Raw genomic sequence first — 24478 nt, 5'->3', positions numbered from 1 at the left:
GAATATCCACGTTTTAAGTTGCTTTCTGAATGCTAGGTGGTTCTGAGTAAGGCGAAGGTGAGTGGGAAGTGAGTTCCAGGTTTTAGCTGCCAGGTAGGAGAAGGATCTACCTCCCATGGTGGTTTTGTTGATGCGAGGTACAGTGGCAAGGGCTTGGTTGGAGGATCGTAGCTGGCGGGAGGGGGTGTAGAAGGACATACGTGTGTTGAGGCATTCGGGTCCAAGTTCGTAAAGTGCTTTGTGTGCGTGGGTTAGGAGACGGAAAGTAATCCTCTTATTGACGGGGAGCCAGTGGAGGTTTTTCAGGTGACCAGAGATGTGTTCTTTACGCGGGATGTCTAATATGAGCCTGGCTGAAGCGTTCTGGATGCGTTGGAGTTTTTTCTGGAGTTTTGCGGTGGTTCCGGCGTATAGGGTGTTTCCGTAGTCCAGGCGGCTCGTGACCAGTGCGTGGGTGACTGTTTTTCTAGTTTCGGTGGGGATCCAACGAAATGTTTTTTTGAGCATGCAATAACTGGTAATGGAGCATATATGGTCATGCTGGACCCAGGCACAGTCAATAGTTCAAGCCAATTGCAATGGAGCGCCGGCCCCGGTGAACCAAGTAACTTATCCTGGTGATAACAGTGAGATGAATCCCTGTCAATCCTGCAGTAGATAATGCATCGATTTTCTCCACACAATGATGGTGATGTGTCGGTTCCATGGTCGAAGCGCTGAACCGGAGAGGCATTGGTCCGAAACGATGCATCAGGTTTCAATGCAAAGTCAAGGGGATGCTTCGATCTCACCAAGCTGCTGCACAGGAGATGCATGATTTTGTGTGTTGGATTATGCAGGTGCTATGGCGGTTCCGATGCAATGCTCTGGGTACTGCTCTGGCCACAGGGATAATGTGTTAATTTCTGCTTACGCAGTCACCAGATGCATCAGTGCCGCTTAAGCCAATATCTGGGTCCACTTCCAGTGAACCAGTCACTAGAGGAGGGAGACTTTTATATTCCTGAGTTTCAAACAACAGGAGCCACACCCTTGGAGATCACTTTGGTGACAGGCAGGCAGAGTCCAGCTCTTCACAGAAGGGTCAGAGAGCATCAGGCAGTAGGGCAGCTCAAGAGAAAAGCAGGTCTTCTAGATTTAGCAGTTCTAGATGCAGCACAACAGTACTTCTGACAGAGTGCGGATTTAGGTTAAGATGTGTCTGCTTTGGTGGGGTCAGAGACCAAGTACTTGTACCCAGTTGTGCCTTTGATGTGAAGGTGACTTCAAAGAAGGGTCTTTGAAGTGCACAGTGATCCTTTCTTTCCAGCTTTGGCTCCAGACTAAGGGTAATCAGCCCTTTGTGTGGGCATAGGATACTACTTATTCAGGGGCAAGTGTCAGCTCCTCCTTCCCTACCTGCTCAAGAAGGGCCATTAGAATGCAGATGAGTGCTCAGACACAACAAACCTTCCTATGTTTGTGGCTGTCTAAAGGGAATGAACAAATGGAAGCTGTCACCCACCCCAGATGTGTATTGGAGTCAGGCTGCAGGCACACAGAGCAGTAGAAGCAGATAAATGCTCACTTTACCAGTAAAGAGGATGTATCATTACCATTCCAATGATACCAAACATGAAACCTCCACTCCTTTGTAATTAGGAATTACAGTTTTAAAGTGTGTTAATAAATTCACAATGTTAACCTATGAGAGGAGTAAGCCTCACAGCAGTAAAAAACGAATGTGGGTGTTCTTCACTATAAGGCCAGGCAAAACTTAAAAATACATGTGCTATCTTTTACTTACACAGCACCCTGCCCTGTGAGCGATCTGGGGCGTACCGTAGGGGTGCCTTAAGTATAATGAAACAGTAGTTTTAAGGCTTGGCAAAAGGTTTTAAAGGCCTTGTTGAACTGGCAGTAAACTTCACACACAGGCCCTGTAGTGGCAGGCCTGAGACCTGTTTAAAAGGCTACTTGTGGGGGTGGCACAATTAGTGCTGCTGGCCTACATGTAGCATTTAATTTACAGGCCCTGGGTATATGATATGCTATGTTGCAGGTTTATGTGTGAAGCATTGTTTTTAAGCAGTTTCTCTTATATGCGCAAACTTATAAAACATGTAAAAACCGGTTAAATATTTGTAGGTTTTTATTTACAAATGTTGTTAGGACCTGTTTTTCATGCTCAACCTGTCCAGAGGTAGGAATGTCAGCTGTCCAGGTGCAAAAACAGTAATAATCACAGATGCTGCAACTCACAGACTGACACAACAACCAGAGAAAAGGCAAAATATAAGTTTTCCCATTTAGGCATAAGAGATGTGTTGAATAATTCCAGTAAGAAAGGTTGCACAGTTGTCATATTGTATCTACCCCAATAGTCAAAAACAGTTTTTATCTTGGCAGTATGATAAGACATGGAAAACAGCAATTTGGCTAGAAACATTTGTGAATATGGCTTATTACATCGCAATGTATTACATCATGTGCTTTTACAACGCAGTTGTTATAACAACTGGATTGTTAGTACGCAATGCATTTACACGCAAGTCAATAAAACAACTTGCACTTGCTGGACTTAGGAATAGTATTAATTACTATTACTACTCCAGTTTACGCAACAGTAGGGAAGGTGTTGGAATTCATTTTCAATACCTCTCGCCCCATAGTGCAAGTCGTTGTAATGACTTGCGATGTAAATGCATTGCGTACTAACAACACGGTCGTTGTAACGACTGCATTGTAATAGTGGCACGATGTAATGACAGCGTTGTAAACGTTGTTTCTCTACATTTGTATCTGTATCTTAATTACTCTTCAGGGCTTCCTTCAAATTAAATTTGGACACTACTTTGTGTATCTCCCCTTTCCTAACTTCGCAACAATTGATGAATCACTTAATTTTTGTACTCATAAATATAGTTATAATTATTTAATAGATTTTTGCTTAAGGAAATCAACACTTCAGTTAATCTTTCCAAGATGGAGGTTAGATTCTTTCCATTCTACTCTGCTCTACATGTGAGATAACATCTTGTTGTGGGTAGGCAAGCATGTTACTTCTTTCCTTATATTGTCTGAACTTAAGTGGTACTATACTAGGAATTATCTGCACCCAAAATATTTTCATTGATTCCCAAAGTGCACCACTTTTCACTCAGAAGAAACCGTCAAATATATTAATATGAGTAAATGCTATATTAGAAATTGCACTATATGTGAATTAAACTAAGATTGTTTTGGTGATTTAGTGTTCAAATTTGCAATTAGTTAGACACTGTAATAAGGTAAAAATAAAGTCTCAAAGAGATGCTGGTTGGTAATATGTGAAGTCTAAATAGCATGTTGTGTGGATTTAAAAAAATGTTGCATTTAATATTCAGCAACACTGAAGCATTATTTGCGCATGACACAAACTGCAAACAAAATTAGAAGGAATACCTCTACATGATAACTCACATTCCGATTTCCTATGTCAGGAACCTAAATAACACTGTTAAAAAAAGTTATTTTGGGTTTTAAACAAAAGAGATTTTAGCTTTACATCAAAATTCTTGACTTAACCTATGGCAATTTTGCACTAACAAAATAGACATTTGAAGATTCAAATGAGAGATCTTTTGGGGATGAAATGGGTAAACATGGATATTTGGGTGAGCCAGTTAGGGCCAGCTGTATTATTAAAGTAGTAGCACAGACGTTTTGTGATTTGTGTGGAATTTTAAATATCTATATCTCAGTAGGTTGGCTCACAAAGTTCCGAATTTAAGTGGATTGCAATCCAAGTGAGTCGCATTCCAACCTACAATATTAATATTCATAAGCTAGGTCACAAATTGGGACTCACTCTATTTGGCTGCAATCAAAGGGGTGATGGTCTGCAAGGGTCAGCAGACCACCCTGCTTTTAAATGCAGTCCATTTTTAGGTCGAACATTCAACACCTCTTGTATATACTTTAGTATATACTTACATGTGTATGTACTTTGTGGGCTCTGGAGATCAGCCCTAGGACTTGTCTGCTTCCGCTTAGGGACTTTTTTTCTGTTTAACTGCCTCTATTTAACTGTCTTGGTAGAAAACGACCAGTAGAGGTCAGTTAAATACCAGAATTGCTTTCTTCTTGTTTAACTGCATTTATTTACCTGTCTTGATAGTAAACGACCACTAGAGGTTAGTAAAGTACCAGCATTGCTTCCTGCTGAGGGACTTTCTTTTTTAAATTTTTCTAGCAACTGCCTCCATTTAACTTTCTTGATAGAAAACGACCAGTAGAGGTTAGTAAAGTACCATAATTGCTTCCTGCTGAGGGACTTTCTTTTTAAAAAATTTCTAGCAACTGCCCCTATTTAACTTTCTTGATAGAAAACGACCAGCAGAGGTCAGTAAAATACCAGAATCACTTTAGTATTCTCTAGATTCCAGTCCATAGAAATTGTCTTCCACAAGCTCCCGTAGACAGTAATATTTCTTTAAAATCTTGTATTTTTCAGTGATATGACCACTGAATGCCCTGATTTTATTTTAAAAACAGAGCTTTGGACTATACCATTTCCCTTTGGAAGGCAATATTTCTCTCCATGTGTTCCCATACCTGGTGTGTCATGCAGTGTGGTGCTTACTTTCCCTCCATGTTAAAGAACAGTAGATGTTTCAGCACCCCGGCTAATGTGCTGCATAGCTAAATACATATAAGGTCTCCAAGGCGATGCTGATTGCATTGCAAATGCTTGTTCTAAATGAAACAGCACTGTTTAAAACTAAAAGTTGTATTTTGTTAGAACGTTTCTTTTACAGTGGGCAGAGGTCCAATGGACCTTGCATTATTGGTTTGTGACAAAAATTACAGTCATAACCCATTAATGCATTGCATATCAATTTGGTATTGGGAAAGGACATCACAACACATCCCTTCCAAACAGTGAACTGGTATCCAGTTGATATCCCATTTTAAGAGTCACGAAAACTTGATCAACTCCTAAAATGTGATTACTACATTGCAAAATAAATTCTGTTTCAAACTCTGATGCATAGTGTATCTGATTGATAGAAATGGTTCATACATCTGGGGCTAGTTTCTTAAATGTCTGACAATTCAGGGTTTGTTGCAGACATTTTTGGAACTGTTTATGAAACTTATATTTCTATTTGAATGTTCACTGCATCACATTTTGAAAATGGAGCATGGTATTGTATATACTTTTTTTTCAGCCTGCTAAAATCAAAGGAGGTTTATTCAATAGGATACTATGAGATCATGGCGAAGCTGCCTGCCCTCTTTGTTAATTCCAAACGAAGACTGAGAAAAATAGCTTCTCTAGCAGGGTTTTAATTGATAATTTTGTCTTTCATAAAAAATTACATTATTATTCATGATAATATCCTGGGTGAATAAGTTCTCTTTTAGCTGGTAAGCCCTCCCATTAAAAAGTCTATTCGCATTATTTTTTTTATCAAAAGACGTGAAAAAACTAATATGGATGTTTCCATTTTTTTTATTAAAAGGAAACACGTTAATCAATAAGTTTACTGTTGTCTTTCCAAAGCAGATGTTGAAAGGAAACTTCGCACATTTCCTGATCCATGTAAATTGTCAAAGAAACTGCAGTGACATTTAGGAAGATTAAAGGCCTTATTTAAACTTGGTAGATGGAGTAAAGGCAGATTGGTGGAGGTCTTTATGTCTGTCACCCTGCTTTTCCTCCACTAGCCAAATTTAGAGTTCATGGCCTGCCTTGCAGTGAACACCCTCAGTCTGTATGAAACACATACACAGTGGTTCATTCAAAGCCATTTAAAAGATTTGTGAGCTCCTTCATTGGTAACAAGCACTCTGACCAAACTTTTTAAAGTTTTTACTTGTCCAGAAACAAATTCCCAAGGAGGTGGTTGCAGTGGCGTCACTAGGGTTGGTGTCACCCGGTGCGGGTAACTCATGGTGTCACCCCCTCACGACTTACCTCATGGACCTCCTCCACTCCGAGTCCGCCAGTGGACACAGATGGCAAATAACGGGACCATACAGAGTCCTTAGTAACGTTTGTAAATTTAGTTAATGAATCTTGACTATTATTTGAAGAGTGCACCACTCAGTAACTAACACTACCTGCCTGAGATTCCATAGTAGTAGCGCAGAGATTCCTCTTTGGGGAGGATTCAGGCGCTTTACAAATTATAGTAACAAATTAAAGTAACATAACTCAAAATGCTCTGCTAACCTGATGTGTGGACTAAACGGGGCACCTTTGCCTCAATATTTATGAATATACCTATGAACTCTTCACTTTAAAATCCCTGGGAATAATTCTGCTGGCTGGATAGTTTATCAGAGCCAAGCGCTGCCTGATGAGGTGTGTCCCAGGAGAGGCCCAGGAGAGGCCAGCCTGCGAGCTTTGGCCTCTCTGTTTACCGAAGGCCTTTAATGCCCTCCTCTATTTATTTCCTGATGCATACACTCTTTAATCCTCCCTTCATCCTCGGTCAGAAATAAAATAAAAGGGAATGTGCACTACGAGTTCTTAGAAAAAATTTCTATTTTTTTATGGAATCCATTACTGGAATGGCATCGCGAGAAGTGCGTGTGTAGTGTGCTAAAAAGTGGTGAATGACTAGCTGAATATTCCAAGCCTCATTTCGCTGTCTGTGGTATTTTGGACCGGTGACACCGCAGGGGTCGAGTTTTCCTTAATGCGGTATTACTGCATTACCCCGAGGTAGTTATCTAGGAATGGAGTGTGACCAGGTAATAATGTATTCTTTCCTTCATTCCGAGTTGAAAATCTAGGAATATACTGGATTTTCCCGCTCATTTCACTAGATTTTCCACGCTGAAATTCGTGCCAAGATAATGTTTGCTCAGTAATGATCATCTTGATTCCGGACAAACGCCTGACTGCGCAGTCCCGGGATTACCAGGGCAGTCAGACTGAGATTGTGAGAATGTTTTCCATGGTGATTAGACAAGAAACGGCCCACAGAGCCTCTTGAGGAATGGAATCACAGAATCCACTTTTCCAAAGATGAGGCTGGTTGTGTTTGGCCATTCCCGATGACCACTATCTGAAAACTTCAAGTGACCAGTGAGATCACTAGCACTATTGCAGATAGACCTGGTACTGCCGAGGGCTAGACTTAGTGTCCTCCCCTTACACGGACAAAATTCCTGACCAAAAGACCCCACTAATAAAATCTTATGTCCTCATTTTCTGGAAGCTCATCACTCAGTCCCCACCAACATGATTATTACCTCCGATAACTTATCCTTAAAAGTTTCCCAATCATAATAAGTCACTTTCAAAAATGAGTCTTAGGCTCCTGTCTCCTAACATCGTGGTAGATTATTAGTAGATGCCCCCATGTGTCCTGCAGTTAAAACACCTCAATCACTTCTGAACACTTTAATCCTCTCATGATACGTCTCTCTCACCGTGACCGACTAAACTCAACTGCCTCCGGACCCAAGACTAAGTCTCAGCACTGTCCCAAATATGAAGGGGAGGAAGACGAAAGAAGATGATGTCTGGGTGCTGCTGTGCTAGCACACATTCATTCTTTATTCTAGGCAGCCATGAGCAGTGCAGCACCGCATGCACTCCCCTGCGCTGCCGTCTCGTCTCCTCCCTGGCACGTGACGGAGGAGCTCAGCACACGCGCAGGGGCTGTCCCAGGGCCGTCATTAGAGCGCTAAAGATTGACGGCCCTGGGACCCAAAGACTGCAGGGTGCGCCGCACATCCGCATCATCACAACACCTCCGGAGCGTGCGTGGTCAGTGGCGACGTGCTGCAGTGCACACTCACTGCACTGTGAGTATTTTTATTTTGTAAGCAGTGCACTTGTGGCGTGAGACGGTGCGCTAAGAGAAAGTTGCGGCGGCAAAATAAAAAGCAGTGGCAGCCGCAGCAGAGAGGTACCGTGAGGGCGCGAGACTGGCTAAATAACCAGATTGGTGTCACCCCATGATGGGGTGACACCCGGTGCGGTCCGCACCCCCCGCACCCTCCTAGTGACGCCACTGGTCATTAGAGCGCTAAAGATTGACGGCCCTGGGACCCAAAGACTGCAGGGTGCGCCGCGCATCCGCATCATCACGACACCTCCGGTGCGTGCGTGGTCAGTGGCGACGTGCTGCAGTGCACACTCACTGCACTGTGAGTATTTTTATTTTGTAAGCAGTGCACTCGTGACGTGAGACGGTGCGCTAAGAGAAAGTTGCGGCGGCAAAATAAAAAGCAGTGGCAGCCGCAGCAGAGAGGTACCGTGAGGGCGCGAGACTGGCTAAATAACCAGATTGGTGTCACCCCATGATGGGGTGACACCCGGTGCGGTCCGCACCCCCCGCACCCCTCTAGTGACGCCACTGGGTGGTTGATTTTTGAAAAAGTAAAAACTAATGGCCCCAACAACATGGGTGTTCTCTCCCATGGATCAGTATTTTATCATTTTTGCAACGCCTGGAAGACAGGATATTCCTGGCGGTGATGGACTTTAAAATAGAAGCAATCCAAGGCTCACTCAAAAATAGAGTGGATGTCGGATGGTTTACCTTCAAGTGTCCGTTCTCCCTTAGGCTGTCGAAGGAGGGTTTACACTGCCACAGTAAATTGTATTCCAGTCGTAAACCTGGCGGTCCTCCCATCTCTAAATAGGGCTGACATACTTAGAGATTGGCAGACAGACTACACCTCTGCCATTATCACAGACTACCCTGTCTGTCAAACTCTAAATCAGGCCCTAAGTTTTTTGCAGTTATGTGCTGTCCTTTCCTAGTCTTGTCTTCAAATGTCGCAGATGATTTGCATTCGAGAGGTTGGGAGATGTGTCCAGCCTTTTCTAATGGGAATCCAGTCGCCTTCTTGATGTGATCCTTCTAATCAGAATTTCATCTGTTAAATGTCAGAAAGACCACACTTCTCTCTGCTTCAAGAAACATCGTCTTTGATCCCAATTGCAAGCTTCTCTCTAGGTTTCACTTTCTTTGGCCACTTACAGCTCTGTGCACGGGCATCCACTGCATCTGCAGTAAGTGCATATATACTATGGTATGTGGTGAATTTTCCCACCTCCAGTTATGTTGAAATTGTTCTTTCCAGGAGAGGTTGATTGTAAGTCAGAATATCATCTAATGAATATCATGTTGTAAGTTCAGTTTACATAAATTTCATATCATTTGATGTAGATTTTCTGTTATTAACTCCAGTGGCTGACAATTTTTCAAATTATATTTAGGGCACAATGGGCCATATGTACCATTACTGAAAATAGCGATTACCTAATTGCGAATCTTTGTGAACCACAATTAGGTAGCCGCTATGCCTAATGTATGAAACTCCAAGAGTTTTCTTTGGTAATTCATAGTGGTCACAAATCGACCTACCGGTGGGACCACTGCCTGCTCTGAAATAATGTATTCACTACCATTCTGTAACGGAAGGGATCCTGTGGTTACCCTTTCCCATTTGCAAACGGGTTACCACCCACTTGAAAAAGGTGGTAAAATGTGAATATTTTGTAACTGCATTTCGGTTGCAAAACATTCTTACAAACCGCTGCAATTTGGTATGAGAAAGAGATGCCCTCAACATGCCCCTTCCTAATACTGAATCTGTATGAATTTGCAATTCCAAATTACGATCCGGTAACATGTTACAGAATTGCAAATTGGAATTCATACATACCAAAATGCATGTTACAGGTCACAATCGGGCCATTTGTGACCAGTAAAAGGCATGCTACATGTCGCCCAATATTTCTGTCATGTGACATTTTGGTTATAATATTCTGAAATCACACTATAGAGGTCTGCTTGTGTATCTGTACGGGTCCACTACAGCCTGTTGATCCCCAGGACTTTCTTGCCCTCTCACATTATATTTTTAAAATATCATTTTTAAATATAATGTTCGCGTCATGGATCTCCTGAAAATGAAACTGGACCCTCGATTCCACCTAAAAATAGGACGTACAAAACGGTCATTGTCGCATCGATGCCATGAAAACTTGATTCCATCGCAATTGTACAGTAGAGAAACAACTTTGAAGATAAGGGTCAACCGAGTCTTTATGGTCACTGCCTCTAACAAGGAAGAGATAACATTTCCTTATGTAAGCACTCTGGAATAGTCAATGTTCTCAGTCCTGAATTGCCATCAATCTTTAATGTACAGTGCTTGCATGAATTGACGTTCAAAAGAGTTAACACTAATACATTTTTACATCTTAAACTAAATAATAAGGCCATAGTAGTTTGATATAAAAAAAATACAAGTTTGATAAAACCTACATTTTATACATTAACTTTAATGTACATTTTCTCTACCCATATATATGCCTAGAAAATGTGGTTTCTGGCCTAACTTTATGGCCTTATGGGATGCAGATTGAAGCACTGCTGAAACATATAAAAAATAAACTGTTTTGGCATGTAGAAAAATCCATCATTACATTTCCACAGTTTGGATTGGGAATATGCCAAGTAGGCCAATCATCAACCTGCACTGATAATATTTAGCTAAAACTAATATAATGGTGAGGGTAAAGTTTTGATAAATAATTTTGGAAGGTAACCTTGTAAAATGCACTCTGTGCTACCTGGAAGCTTTACCAATAAATCATTCCGTTTATTTAGGCTTTCTTCATGACATTAGTTACTCCTTGTGGTGTGAAATCATGTTCTGTCTTCCAGTAGATAATAGAAATACCACTGAAAGCATGAAGCTGGGAGGGAAATCTCGGGCCAGCTATTTCTGAAATATGGGAGTAGGAAATGGACAGGAACTGGGAAGAAAATACAGAGGACCAACCCGGTTCTGGTTTTCACACTGGTTCATAATACACAACAGTTAGTGAGAAGGATACCTTTGAAATTGGATCCCACTCAGACTTTTTGTCTTCTACCAGTTAGGAAGAAACCTGATTCCAGAACAGTCAGAGGGAACTTGGTAGGAGCAGATACTCATTTCTATATTTTCCAAAGAGCAGGACATAGGTGTTGATTGGAAGTTCTGGAGCAAAAGTCCTGCATTTTGATCAGGGGCTTATGGGAGAGTTTGAAGGAAGGTAACCAGGAACTACTGCTTGGTTATGAAGTCTGGGTTGTGGGAATTCTGTTGATGCTGGGATGTACTGCCACCAATCCCTGGCCAGTGTGTATTATGAAAATGACATTAGAACATTTAAATGTTGAGAGCCCCATTGAGACAATGGAGCAGCAGCGGCTAAATGACCTTGTATAGGCATGCTGCTCTCAACATTTTAATGTCCTAATACACACCCTTTTTTTTTCTAACCCCTGCCTCTTGAAAATGTATTATTTGGTTTGAGGAAAGAGAAAGGCACAGGAGGATACACACAGCTTCACCCTTCCCTCCTCTTGTGGCCCCATGTCACTAGGGCTTTAGAAGGAGGAGGTGCTGAATGCTGCTCATCTCCAGGATCTCCTTGGCTGAACTATAAAAAAGCAGCTTAGCCAAGTCTGGACAAACCACAGGCAGACTTCAGCCCCCTTTCTCAGGTCGTGCTGTGAATGTTCATCAGCTAACAGCTGTGGCCCTCTGCACCGATGTTAACTGTAGAATATTTACAGCAAGAGCTGTGAACAAAGGCTTCAGAGCCAAGGAGGATTTCAACCCCATAAGGCTATGAGAGGCCTTTTTTTCTAATTAGAACATTCCACTTTCAGGGGGTGGAATGTTCTAATAGCTTTATAGCCTGCCGTAGCTGGGCTATACTTGTTGTTAACGGCCCGCTTTCTTTTTAAAGGCCCTCATCCTTTGGCTCAGGCTTTTACCACTGGAGCAGGATTTTAATGACCGGTATAGCCAACTCCATCTAGCTATAAAGCTATAGTAGATAGATAAATGACTTTTATTTGATTTAGTTTAAATCATAAAAGGGTGGCACATCCACCAATATACACAATGTGCAAGGACGATTAAATCAATGCATTAACATAAATCTCATCAAATTTACTAAAACGATTATATCAATGCATTAATTAACATTAGTCTCATTAAAATTTACAATAAAACAAGTTTAAAAGGATAGAAGTGGGTTGGTGATCTAAAAGAAGTCTAGTACTGTAGATCAAATCAAATGATTCCAAGATAAAGTGCTTGGTGCTGTAATAGTCTACAATAGAAAACATACTCAATTATACTTTAGACTACTACCGTTGTTGATTTCCTAATATTTCGCCAGGGTGAAGTATATGGGGCTGTAATAAATGGACTTCAAATTCTTAATCGCAATTTATCTCCTTGTATCCCCGGTTAGTTCCAACTGGCAGTCTCTCTTTTCCAGTTCTTTTGCTGCGATAGTCAAAAGCGTTATTGCCTTACACAACAGTTTTACTGTTGAGCCTCCTAGGCATTTGATTACAGCAGTTCTGCAGGTCCTTATTTGTTCCTTGTTCAATAGTGTCCGTAGAAGGGTTTTCCGTATGTGTAATAATGCCGGACAAATACATAGTAAGTGAAGTATTGACTCTTCTCCTTGGCCACACAGGCGGCGATCAATTGTGGTCCATTTTGGAGTGAGATCTTTTGATGAAGGCACACCCAGTCTCAATAATATCAATTTCCACTTTTTTTGATTTGCGAAGTGCTCTGTCAGGTATGAATGAGGTATTAGCTTTTTGCATGTTGGCATTACCATCCAGGCATTGGTTTTCGAAATCAGGGAGGCTTTGTCTATTATCTGAGATTGTAGTTTGATGGTTTTGTTGACTACTATTTTAAATTCAGGGTAGGACAATATTGTATTCCAAGCGTCCTCTAGTTTTAGAGCTGCGATGGATTGTTTTAGGGAGAAGCAAACTCAGTTAGTCGATCTGGATTGCTTTTCAATCTCCAGCCAGCAATTATGTGTTAACTAATCTTCCTCTGCTGCCCTCATTTACCAATAATATTTGATAAGTGCCCCTTGTCTTGTTGGAATCTGATTTTTGAACCCGAATTCCAGTCTGATCAAGGCTTGTGGAAAATGGCGAGGAATTAAAAATAGATTCTTAAAAAGTCTAGTTTGAGCAGTATTTAAAACTGTTGCATCCTTTGTGTTCAGAAGTTCAGAACCATACGCAATTGATGGCAAAAAGTTTGCAGCCACCATGTCAATAAGTGTCTGTTGAAATATTGCTTAGTTTTTTTTGCAAACTATTAAATGCAAATAATAGCTGTTTTGCTTTGACTTTCCCTAGTTCTAGATGTTGCTTGAAACTAAGGTGTCGGTCTAACAGTACCCCCAGATATTTATATGTTCCCACCTGATCCAGGGGTCACTTTTTATCATTTTTATCATCCAGGTACATGTTGGTTGTTTTTTATGTGAGTTTGAAAAGCACATAAGTTTCATTTTCTGAAAATGTATGATTAGTTGAACTGAAGCTGTGTATAGTGCTAATTGATTTATCAAGGGCTGTAGACCTCAGGGCGTTTGTGATAGCAGCACTATGTTGTCCGCATATTGTAAAATTGTTTCGAGCATTACCCAGTTTTGGGGGTCCCCTTGTGCTAGGCGAAGGTTATTGTCTAGGTCGGCTCTGTAGATGTTGAATAAGCAGGGGGACAAAACACAATCCTGTTTTAAGCCATTAACAGTCGAAATTTTATTAGTTAGACTTTTACCATCCCCCATTTTGATTTGGACCCATGTTTTTGAGTATAGGTTAATGACAATTTTGTGGGGGCTCCCCAAGATTTCATTTTAGCCCATAGTAAGGATCTAGGGACCTCATCAAAGGCTGCTTTGAGATCCACAAAGCAGGTATACAAAACTTTTGAATTAACCATTGCCTGGTTGGCCAGGAGCGTGACAGCTGATAAGTTTGTTAGGGTGCCCATCCCTGCTCGAAATCCTGTTTGGGTATTAGGGATCAGTTTCGTATGGTTGACCCAATCCTCTAGATCGTTCAGCAGATTTGTTGCGTAAATTTTGGCCTCAACATCGATAAGTGCTATTAATCTGTAGTTTGAAGATCGGAGCGAGCCCCTGATTTATGTATTGGTTGCAGGATGCTTCCTCGCCATGAATCTGGAATGGTGCTGGTCTCTAGTGTATATGCAAACAGCGAGGTTAAGCGCACTGACCAGAATGCTGGATCTTTTTTTAATAAAGCGTTGGGTAGACCATTTGGTCCCGGGGCTCCATCAGATCTTTGCTTCTTAATTGCGTACAAAACTTGTTTTTGTGTGATCTGTAGATGTTAGTCTTGGGGGTCGGACCTTGATGTTTCAAGCGAGCATAGAAGCGAACTACCTCCTCGCTGGTTGATTTGAGGGTGGGGAGGGATTTCGGTCTTGATGTATAGATCATAGGCTCTAGTATTTGATTGCTTCTTGATGTTAGCGCCTGGGTGGTCGATCCCTGAGTGATGGTTCTCCGGGTCCCTTTGTTTAAATTGGTCTTATAGATCATTGGCTCCTTTGATGTTTTGTTTTTGACACCAGTTCCTGAGAGGGTCTGAGTGTTAAATGTGGCCTCTAAATGCACTCTCCACGTATGTTCCGTTAGTTTTGAATTGAAGTGCCTATTCTTCCTATTTATTAGGAGATGAATGAGTGCCCAGAACTGATTTGAATTTTATTTGCTTGCTTACATAAAGCATTTTTGTCCAGAATTGCTCCTGGTAAGATCGCTTTGCCGCTCTGATATCCTTTTTTAGGTCTCTTTTCATCTGATCGATTGTTGTCAAAGTCTATGGGGCATGTTGGGGGTCCTGAGTTCTCAAAAGTCTGTGAAATTTATTTAATTGTCTTTTTTTTTGTCCTTAAGGTGTGTGTGTGTACCAAGCTGCCTAGGTTGAAGTGAACAATTTTTTGCTTTTAGATTTGTTTGAAAATGTTGTGTTTAATCTTTTGACAAAAGTCTCCCAGGGTTCTGTCCCTAAGGATTTTGTCTCATAGGGAGACAATAGCTCAAAACATGACTCCATATTTGCATCTATGTTGTTTTTATTCCATATTAGCTGTTTTAGATTATATGGTTGGGTTGCTAGTGTGACGGCACTTGCTGGCTGTGTTCTTTCTTGCTTGATGTTTAATCTGAAAGGTTGATGATAGTGATCACTATCTGCTCTTTTCTTTATTTGGAAATTTGAAATAAGAGGAAATAGGTCAGGATCCATTAGTGTGAAGTCCATAGTTTCTCTCAATTTAACTGTTACTCTTGTGAAGGCTGCCGGGCTATCCTGTGGGCTTCTTCCATTTAAGATGAACAGTGAAAGTTTGCCTATTAATGCGGCGCATTTCTTGCCCGATGTATCGCATCTAGAAGAATTGCCCTGTCTGGCTTGCATGTATGATGGTAGGGTTATCTTCTTGGGCCTGCATTAGATTCATATAAAGATATAGTAGAACATTGGAATGTTGAAAGCTCCATTAAACATACAATAAAGAACTCCCTCACAACCTATACTTCTTTCATCAAATCAGAGCTAAATTCAGCATGGGCTTTACAACAATGTTGTGACTTCAACAAGACAAATAAGATAACATTATTTAATCAGTGTTGTTTATGTAACTTCTTTTTTTAACATCAGAGGTATATGTATCAAAAATGTCATTGCTTTTTTCTTATTTTTTATAAAACAATTTTTATATAAATATACATACAAGTAAACTACATTCCTACATGAAATTCAAGAGGAAATACAGTACAATTTTAGGCAAATAACCCCTGAATGAGAACATGTACACATACAAAAGAAAAATATTCATACATACTCAAACAAAACCATCCAAACTCAAACTGACCAATACAACATTCACAAACAAATATATCTGGATAAAGGGGAAACAATAGATCACATGGTCTCCACGACCATGTGAGATGGATGTGTTCAACAGTATATGAACAGTTTAGGTCGACGCGCGTTTTGGTGGCATATAAAAGGTAGTACTTCCACCTTCCTCATGACCTTTCCAGATACCAAGGAGCATTACACCCAGGGGGTACAAAATTGCCTGCAGTTCGAGCGTATAACTCAGGTTCAGGGTCCTTAACAACCGGTATAGACCTTGGCAGGGGGCTGTAAGGCTATAATCCACCACCACTCGTCAGAGCACAACTGCACCTAATGAAGATCTCAGATGAATAAGTTATGTCTAGTTCTACTTGTTAAGAGGACTGAGGAGTATCCTGCTCTCCACTTGATCCTTGGGATGGGAGGTACTCTCCAAGGGTCTGGCCTCCTCTACTGCTGGAGGAGCGGAACAGGCTGAAGAAGGGCACCCCTGTTTGGAAGATACAGCTCACCAATTAGGAGTTGATTGCCTGGAGCGTACTAGGACCTTTATTGTGAAAGACCTTTCCCGTGAGCTTCCCTGGTAGTCTAGGAGCTGCAGGAGAAATCAGATGAAGCTTTTTCTACACCAGAAGAAAAGTGGTACTTAACCATTTTGCTACCTTCAGAGGACTAGGATAAGTGGTCAAGGCTACCCAGGAAAGGTGTAACTTTATGGGACGAGATTTCTATGTTCCGACTGCTCGGACAAGAAAGGCTTCGAATGGACATCGTAGTGAAGGTACCCTGCCACATGTAGCCCAAAGAGTAAATCAATCCAGTTAGAAGTTCAGACCGGCTAACTAATCCCATCCCGGGACCAACTTTTTTGGTGCCAAAACTCAATTCGTCAGCAGGAACCTGACCTCGAAATATCTGAAATGTAAGGTACTGTTGCTGACAACTGCATCTTGCCCCCCGGAAGAGTTTGACTTACAGAAAACTTCACCAGGTAAACTTCACTAAGTCAAACGTTTGACGGGTGAAGCCCACTAGGCATACCCAACACCCGAGTACCAGGCAAGCCGGAAAATGTAAAAAAGAAAAAAAAAGGGCGTTCATAGTCTTGCAGTTTCTGTAGGAAAGGGTCTTCAGCCACTCACTGCATTGCTTTTATAGGACGCTGGTATGACTATTATTAACAAAATACAAAGGCAAAACCGTGATGCATTTAAAAACAATTTATGTTACATTTCCACTTTGAGCAGAAAGGGTATTGTAATAAGAAATTAACATTATTTAGCCTTCATTCGTGCTTTAAAGCATTGACTTCTTATAAAGTTCTTAAAATGAGTTTAGCGTGAAGGTAAAAATAAATCTTACTATCGAGGTAAGTGTATATATATCATATGGCCACTAGATGGTGCAAAATATCCGTTATAGGAATAAAACCATTCAGCTTTTCATCCAACATTCTGTTACAGATCACAACAGAATTCACGCCACTGATGTTCTTCACGCAGTATGGTATCTCAGCACTCAAGCTATACCTGGACTCCCAACTATGAATAACGACCACGGATCAGCAAGTGATTCAGGTAAATTATTGTTGTACATTTAACACCAGAACGTAATATATAAAAAGCTACCGTTTTGGAATGGTTCTCTACCATCAAGCTCAATTCAGGAAACTACCCTCTCCAGTTCATTTCACAGATCCTGCGTGTTTATTAGTTTATAATCCTCAGTTTTTTTCATATTAATTGATAACTTTGAAGAGAGTGTGCATACACTAATCTGAATTTGTGACCGTGTTTTCTATGTTACAGAACCCACGTTCGTTTACTTTGACTCCGAGGGGAGTTTTTTTGTCTGTGCTGATTACTTATTGATGAGCCTTGACTGGCCGATGGCATCAAAGGAGCTTTGAGCTCAGCATTCGGTGCGGCGATGGGAATATCCCTATAGGTCTGATGCAGTGTCAGTCCAGGCCAGGGCCGGCTTTAGCACTAGTGGCGCCCTGTGCAACAATGATAGCTGGGGGGAACATCCATAACAACGCGGTCAAAACTTTGCGCTGCCATTACCACGCGTCTTTTACAACGCAAGTCGTTATAACGACTTGTGCTGGAGGGCGCTGTAGACTAAGGAATAGTAGATTTACTATTCCAACACCTTCCCTACTGTACGTAGGCTGGAGTTGGAATAGTAAATCTTACTACTCCTAAGTCTAGCACCTGCAGCGCAAGTCGTGGTAACGATTTGCGTTGTAAAAGATGCGATGTGATGTACCGCGATCTAAAAGATCGCGTTGTAACATCATAAAACCATTGTTGGCGCCCCCCCAATGACCACCTCTGCATCGGATTCCCTTACTACCACCATTTGCCCCTCAAGTCTACATAGCCACTGTCTCTTAGATTCATTTAGTTTTATAGCGCCACTCATGCCAGTTTAAGGTATCAATACACTTTACATCACACACACATTGCACAGAGACAATCACTCATCAGTGTTTAAACCAGGGGGGGCGTGGCTGGCAGCTGAACATGGCGGACGTGTGAGGGAGAGCTCCGGACCCGAGCCCGCATAATCCTGCTCTAACTTAGGTCCTCGATGCTTGCAGACAGGCGCGACTGGGGTCGGTTGTGGCAGACGCTGTGCTTAACACTCGTCGAAGCCTGGCCCGCCTGTATTGCGGGGACACTGCCGCAGCCATCTTCTGGTGCCCACGAGGACGGGAGGAAGACGAGGGCCCGTGTCAGATGGGGGAGTAGTTCCTTGCCATGGAGGACTGTCCAAACACCTTGTGGCAGGAGCGCTATACCCCGGTGTTGTGCTCCGGGGAGTGTGTCGGTGCCGTGCGGTGAGACAAACCGCCCGAGGAGAGACCTGGGGCATCGGCGGCTGCAGAGCGCCTCTACGCATGCCCGAGGCTGTGGGGCCTACTGCTGTGGAGGAGGCGGAGCGTTGGTGGGGCCGGAAACGAACTGGTGAGGGCTCCGCTGCCCCCGGACAGGGGTGCCTGCTAAAAGGGCTACGGCATGCGGCAATTTCCCATGAGATTGGACTGCACCTGAGCTGGGTGCCCGGATCCGACCTGCAGGCCACACTGAGGCGCCCATCACGGGCCGAGGTTCCTGACACTGCTGGAATTACCGGGATATGCGGGTAGCACAGCCTGAACGCTCCCCTCCCGCTATACGGACCTCTGACACACTACATCTATCGGGGGCACCCTGCCCAAGGTAGCAACTCGAACTCCCCCCCTCTCCCCCCCCCCCCGAGGCAGTGAGGAGTAGAAAAGCACTGTGTGTGGTGGGGAGGTGGACAGTACTGCCATGCAACGTCCTGCAAAGTGGCTGGATGCAATTGGACCCTACGATGTATGGCCTGTGGTGCGTGTTGACCTGGTGGCGTCGGTGCTGTCTCTGGCGGTGATGCTGGCGGTCTTCCCCCCCTCCAGTGCCGCAGACGTGGGGGAGCAGCATATGCCAATGTGCCTTGCCTGTCCAGGGTCCGGACACGAGTGTGCTAGCTCGTGATATTGCGTCACATTGGACTGTGCAAGGCGTGGACAGTGCAAGCGACCGATGGTGTCTCGCCTACTTTCCTGGATACGGGCGATTGCTGGATGCGGTGAGGTCTACTGGTCCTACGTGTGACCATTCTACTGTCCTGTGTGGCCGGCCAGGTAAGACTGTGTGCTGCATTGATCGGGCGGCATAGGGCGCAACAGGCTGAGGCAACCGGGCCAGACTGGAGTCGACCCCACGCAAGGCGGACAGAGTTGCGCGGATGGTGCGATGGAGTCCAGTTGTGTCCCCCCCACAATGGTGCCTGCCCAGGAAGACAAGTTTGATCTTATCTTGCAGGAAGTGTGCGAATCCCGGAAGGCACTCAAACTGCAAATAGGGACCCTGTCCACAGGCCTGAACCTGCTGAAGGCGGACCATGCGAAGACGGCGGACAAGGTGAAGGACCATGCGGTGACGCTAGCGGAGGTACTCCCACGGCAGAAGCAGACTGAATCCGACGTGAAACTGCTCCAAAAGCAAGTGGCCACCTTAATGGACCGTGTGGAGGATGCGGAAGGACGAGCAAGACGGAATAACATCCTGGTGATTGGCCTGCCGGAGAAAAGTGAAGGGTCCGACGCGTCTGGATATATGGAGCAGTGGTTCAGGGACAATTTCACGACGGAGGGCCTCTCCTCACAGTACTGCATTGAGTCCTACTGGAAGGCCAAAGCCAGGCACCCTACTGAGAACCCTTACAGTGAAACTACTGAATTTCCGAGACAGGGACACTTTATTGCAAAAGGCTCGGGAGATGGCGCCGCTCACATTTGAGAACACGAGAGTCTCTCTATATCCAGACTATACGGTGCTGGTCCAGCGGCAGCGGTCTTCTTTCGTGGCGTTGAAGAGACGTTTGCGGGACCTGCACATACAGTATGCGCTCCTGTTCCCGGCACGTCTGAAAATATTGCACAAGCAGAAAACCTACTTTTTTGAAAGCCCTGGGGATATTGGATACTGGCTTGAGGTGATGGAACTCACCAGCGCTGCGGATGATGTCACTTGTATGGAAAGAAGACAGGGGTCCCAGGATGGTGTAACGCCGACCCGCAGGGGCGGCGGATCGCAGTGAACTGTTCCGAGTGGGCGAGTCAACTTACAACAAATCCGACAAACTAAGAAACAGGCGATCATCGCAACAGCAACGTTCACGAACGCCCACACTAAGAAACAGGCGATCATCGCAACAGCAACCTTCACGAACGCCCAATGTATAGACCCTAAATCGTTTACTGAGGAAGAAGCGTCACAGGGATCGGATTCTGAGGGCAGTGTGGCCCTGTTCCCTTCTGCCACGCCGCAGCTGATCACGGACCTGTTCGGCTGAAAACCTCGTGCAAGTATATACTGTGATTTGAACTGTACGCTGTCGTTCGTCTGCTTTCACCCTAGCTATAGTGAGATATTTTACAGATGACCTTTTACTACTTGGGTTCGGGTCCTGAGGTAGCTCTAGGCTGGCGGATCAAAGCTCCACATAACCACATGCGAAGTGCAGGTGCCGCACCCCACATGAATGAATGAATGAATGAAGGATGACTTGTAATGCGCAGACTCAAGGGCATCAAGGCACAGGCAACATACAGACATATATTAACAAGCAGCTTATACCACAGAATTTAGTAAACCTGGGAAAAGAGCCAGGTCTTCAGAAGTTTACTGAAGATCGCAAGAGATGGTTGGCTGGAAAGTGCAGGGGGAGCGAGTTCCATAATTTAGGTAACAGGGTGGAGAAGGCTCTTCCTCCCCATCTCGCCCTTCTGAATCTAGGGACAATGAGCACATTTCTGGAGGACGAGCGAAGCGTTCTGTTGGGGGTATAGAGGCTAATTAGGGACCTAATCCCTTCAGAGCCAGATCCAAAGACTACCCTGTGAGCCAGACAGAGAAGTTTAAAAGAAATCCTGGCCTGAATCGGCAGCCAGTGGAGATCTTTCCTGGCCTTTGTTGCCGATGAACGCCTAGGGAGGTTTAAGACCATCCTGGCTGCAGCATTCTGAACTACCTGGAGGTGCTGAAGTGAGTTCTTGTTTATGCCCGCGTATAACGCGTTACAATAATAAAGCCTGGAGACTACCAGGGCAACAGTTGATTGTCTACGGGCATCAGGTGACAGATAAGGGGCAATCTTTTTTAACCTCCTAATGATAGCACAGCATGTGGACACTGTTCTGTTGACCTGGAGGTCAAATGAGAGGGCTGGGTCTATAAATACTCCGAGATTCCTGGCCGAGAAGGTCGGCTAGGGGCAGTCCCCTAAGGAAGCAGGCCACCAGTCCCCAGACCACAAGTCATGGCTCCCTCCAAAGACCAAGACTTCTGTTTTTTCTCCGTTCAACTTGAGGTAGTTGCAAATCATCCATTGCACAACTGCCTCCATGCAGTTTCTAAATTTGAGGGCAGAGTCTTTTATTGACCCGGTGGTGGAGACGATGATCTGGGTATCGTCGGCATACGACAAAACCTGGTAACCAAAAGATCGTACAATTTCGGCAAGTGGGGTCACGTAGATGTTAAACAATAGCGGGCTCAAAGCAGAGCCCTGCGGGACCCCACATTGCACAGCCTGAGATGGTGAGAAAAATGTGCCCAGTTTTACTCTCTGTCATCTCTGATGGAGGAAGGAGGAAAGCAAATTTAAGGCACTGCCCTCCACCCCTATCCCCTTTAGTCGGTCAACCAGGATTGAAGGGGACAGGGTGTCGAAAGCTGCTGTTAGATCCAACAGCACCAACAACGTGGTCTGTCCTCTGTCGACCTCTGATCTGATATTATTGATCACGACTGTGAGGGCAGACCCGGTGCTGTGAGCAGCACGAAACCCATGTTGGGAGCAGTCCAGCAAATTCGCACTCTCCAGATGAGCGGCCAGATGGCGATTTAGGTGGGCCTCAAGTATTTTGGCTGGGGCTGGAAGCAAAGAGATGGGGCGACATATTTTTAAGACTTCCGGGTTCAGAGAAGACTTTTTTAGAAGAGGGTTCACCACTGCTGTTTTCCAGGATCTGGGAAAAATCCCTTCTGTGATGGCCATATTCATGACCTCCAGCAGAGGGGGGAGAACAACCTCTCTACATGCCTTTAGCGTTTTTAACGGGTAGGGGTCCAGGGGCGAACAGGACTTAGTAGCGAAGGCCCTTTGTATGCTCTCTCTGTTATGTTCACTTCACTGTTCTGTTGTGGTCTGGTGTGGTTCCGAGATCAGACCGTGTATTGGGAAAGTTGGGGGTGGGAGGGTCACTTTTTTGATATCTATACTACAGAGTTTATCTTATTGCGCACCATGCTAACACCCCCGTGGATTCAACAAGTGAAACGATGTCTGTGCTGGATAAATATACTGTGATTACCTGGAATGTGCGTGGCATGGGCACAATACACAAGAGGCATAGGATTCATGCGCATCTGCTACGCCGCAAAGCGCAGATAGTTTACCTGCAAGAATCTCATATGGTGGAACGTGAGGTGGTCAAACTTAGAAGTGGAGTGGCCAAATTTTCTCTACATCTTACTCAAAGTATGCAAGGGGGCTCCACAATTTGGGTACGTCATGGGGTACCATTTGTAGCACACGAGCAGAAAATAGATAAGGAGGGCAGATACGTACTAGTAACGGGAGCCTTGGATGGACTACTGGTGGTGTTGGGATCTGTTTATGCCCCTAACTTTAGGTTAAATACTGGGACCTGGTCAGCGGAGCGCTTGCGGGTTGGGACACGTGCCCATGGATATTGGGGGGAGATTGCAATACGGTTCTGGATGTGTCCTTGGACAGATTGCACCCGCCCCTACGTGGTGCGGGGGTGCTAAGGCAGACAGAGGCGTTGCTCGGATGGACCGAGGGATGGCAGCTGTGTGACGTATGGAGGTTGCGTCATCCAGGGAACCGGGAATACTCATTCTTCTCGGCAGTACATGACCTGCATACTAGAGTAGATAGGATCCTCTGCTCTGATGGCATTGCTATGCAAGTACTTCACTCTACATACCTGCCCAAGACTTTCTCCGATCACAACCCACTAGAGATGAGTATTGCATGGGGTAGAGTGCCCGCCTCAGTCCCTACACGGCGACTGTGGCCGCAGTTCTTAGAGGACCCCGTGCTGCGTAACAACCTTTCCCATACTATAGACCGTTATTTTACGGAAAACAGCAACACGGCAACAAGTAGACTGATTGAATGGGACGCCTTCAAGGCAGTAATAGGGGGGAAGGCCATTAGTGTGACGGTTGGTGCGAGGCACGCACTTCATAGGTCATTGCTGGCAGCTGAAACTGACATGGGCAGACTAGAGAAAATGGCCACAACGGACGACTGTCACAAGGGTGCTCTCCAGGAGGTGCGAATTAAACATGCTGAACTCTTAGAATCCCTTAGAAATATAGATTATCAGGAATACACCCGTCGGACGCATGTGGAAGCGGACAATGCGGGTACTCTGCTAGTTAGGCTACTTCGGGACACCCCTCCCACTATAGTGATCAGTGAGATAAGGAAAGAGGATGGGACAAGGGTCTCCACACAGGGCGAGCTCAACGAGGCATTCCGGGCGTATTACCCTTCTTTATATAGTGCGCCTGTTGAAGTATCCGCTGTGCAGACGGAAGCCTTTCTGCCTACCTTGACATTCCCAGTGTTAGCACCTTCGGCTCAGAAAGACCTGGCGGGGCCCATAACGTCGCATGAAATTAGAACCGTTATGAAGGGGCTTCCTCGCAATAAGACACCTGGTATGGATGGGCTTTCCATCGAATTTTATGCTGCCTATGCCGACTTGCTTGTACCCAGGTTGACGGACTTGTATAATGCGATTTGGGAGGAGGGTTCCCTGCCTCTTACCACTGCGCAAGCGATGGTTATATCATTGCCGAAGCCAGGTAGAGACCACTCGGATATGGCCAACTACCGCCCACTGTCCATGCTACCCACCGAGTAGAAAATATTAAGCAAAGTACTGGCCAACAGGCTGTTGCCATTCCTATCGCACCTGATACATGTAGACCAGACTGGATTCCTACCTGAGCATTGTACTTCCCTAAACATTAGGAAATTACATTATTTAATGACGGAAGCACCAAAGCGGTTCCCCCACGCGGGCTGTCTCTCTTTAGACCTCAGACAAGCGTTTGATTCGATTAATTGGGAGTATACGTTTCAGGCGCTGCCTTACTTTGGGATACCGGGGGGATACATGGCAT

At 44.3% G+C, this 24478-nt stretch overlaps 1 protein-coding gene across 2 annotated transcripts in view; it reads left to right on the top strand.

Moving 5' to 3' along the window:
• PDE3A (phosphodiesterase 3A) overlaps positions 1 to 24478 on the top strand; it is a 1268538-nt gene that overhangs the window by 1114516 nt on the left and 129544 nt on the right. For both annotated transcript variants that reach the window (XM_086920567.1, XM_086920572.1), the window contains one exon: positions 17183 to 17296. In XM_086920567.1, coding sequence (XP_086776693.1) covers positions 17183 to 17296 — 114 coding nt within the window. The remainder of the gene's footprint in view (positions 1 to 17182; positions 17297 to 24478) is intronic.

This window comes from Lissotriton vulgaris, chromosome 1_1, assembly GCF_964263255.1.
Source record: "Lissotriton vulgaris chromosome 1_1, aLisVul1.2, whole genome shotgun sequence".
Lineage (NCBI taxonomy): Eukaryota > Metazoa > Chordata > Amphibia > Caudata > Salamandridae > Lissotriton > Lissotriton vulgaris.
This window is presented reverse-complemented; position numbering and strand designations above follow the sequence as displayed.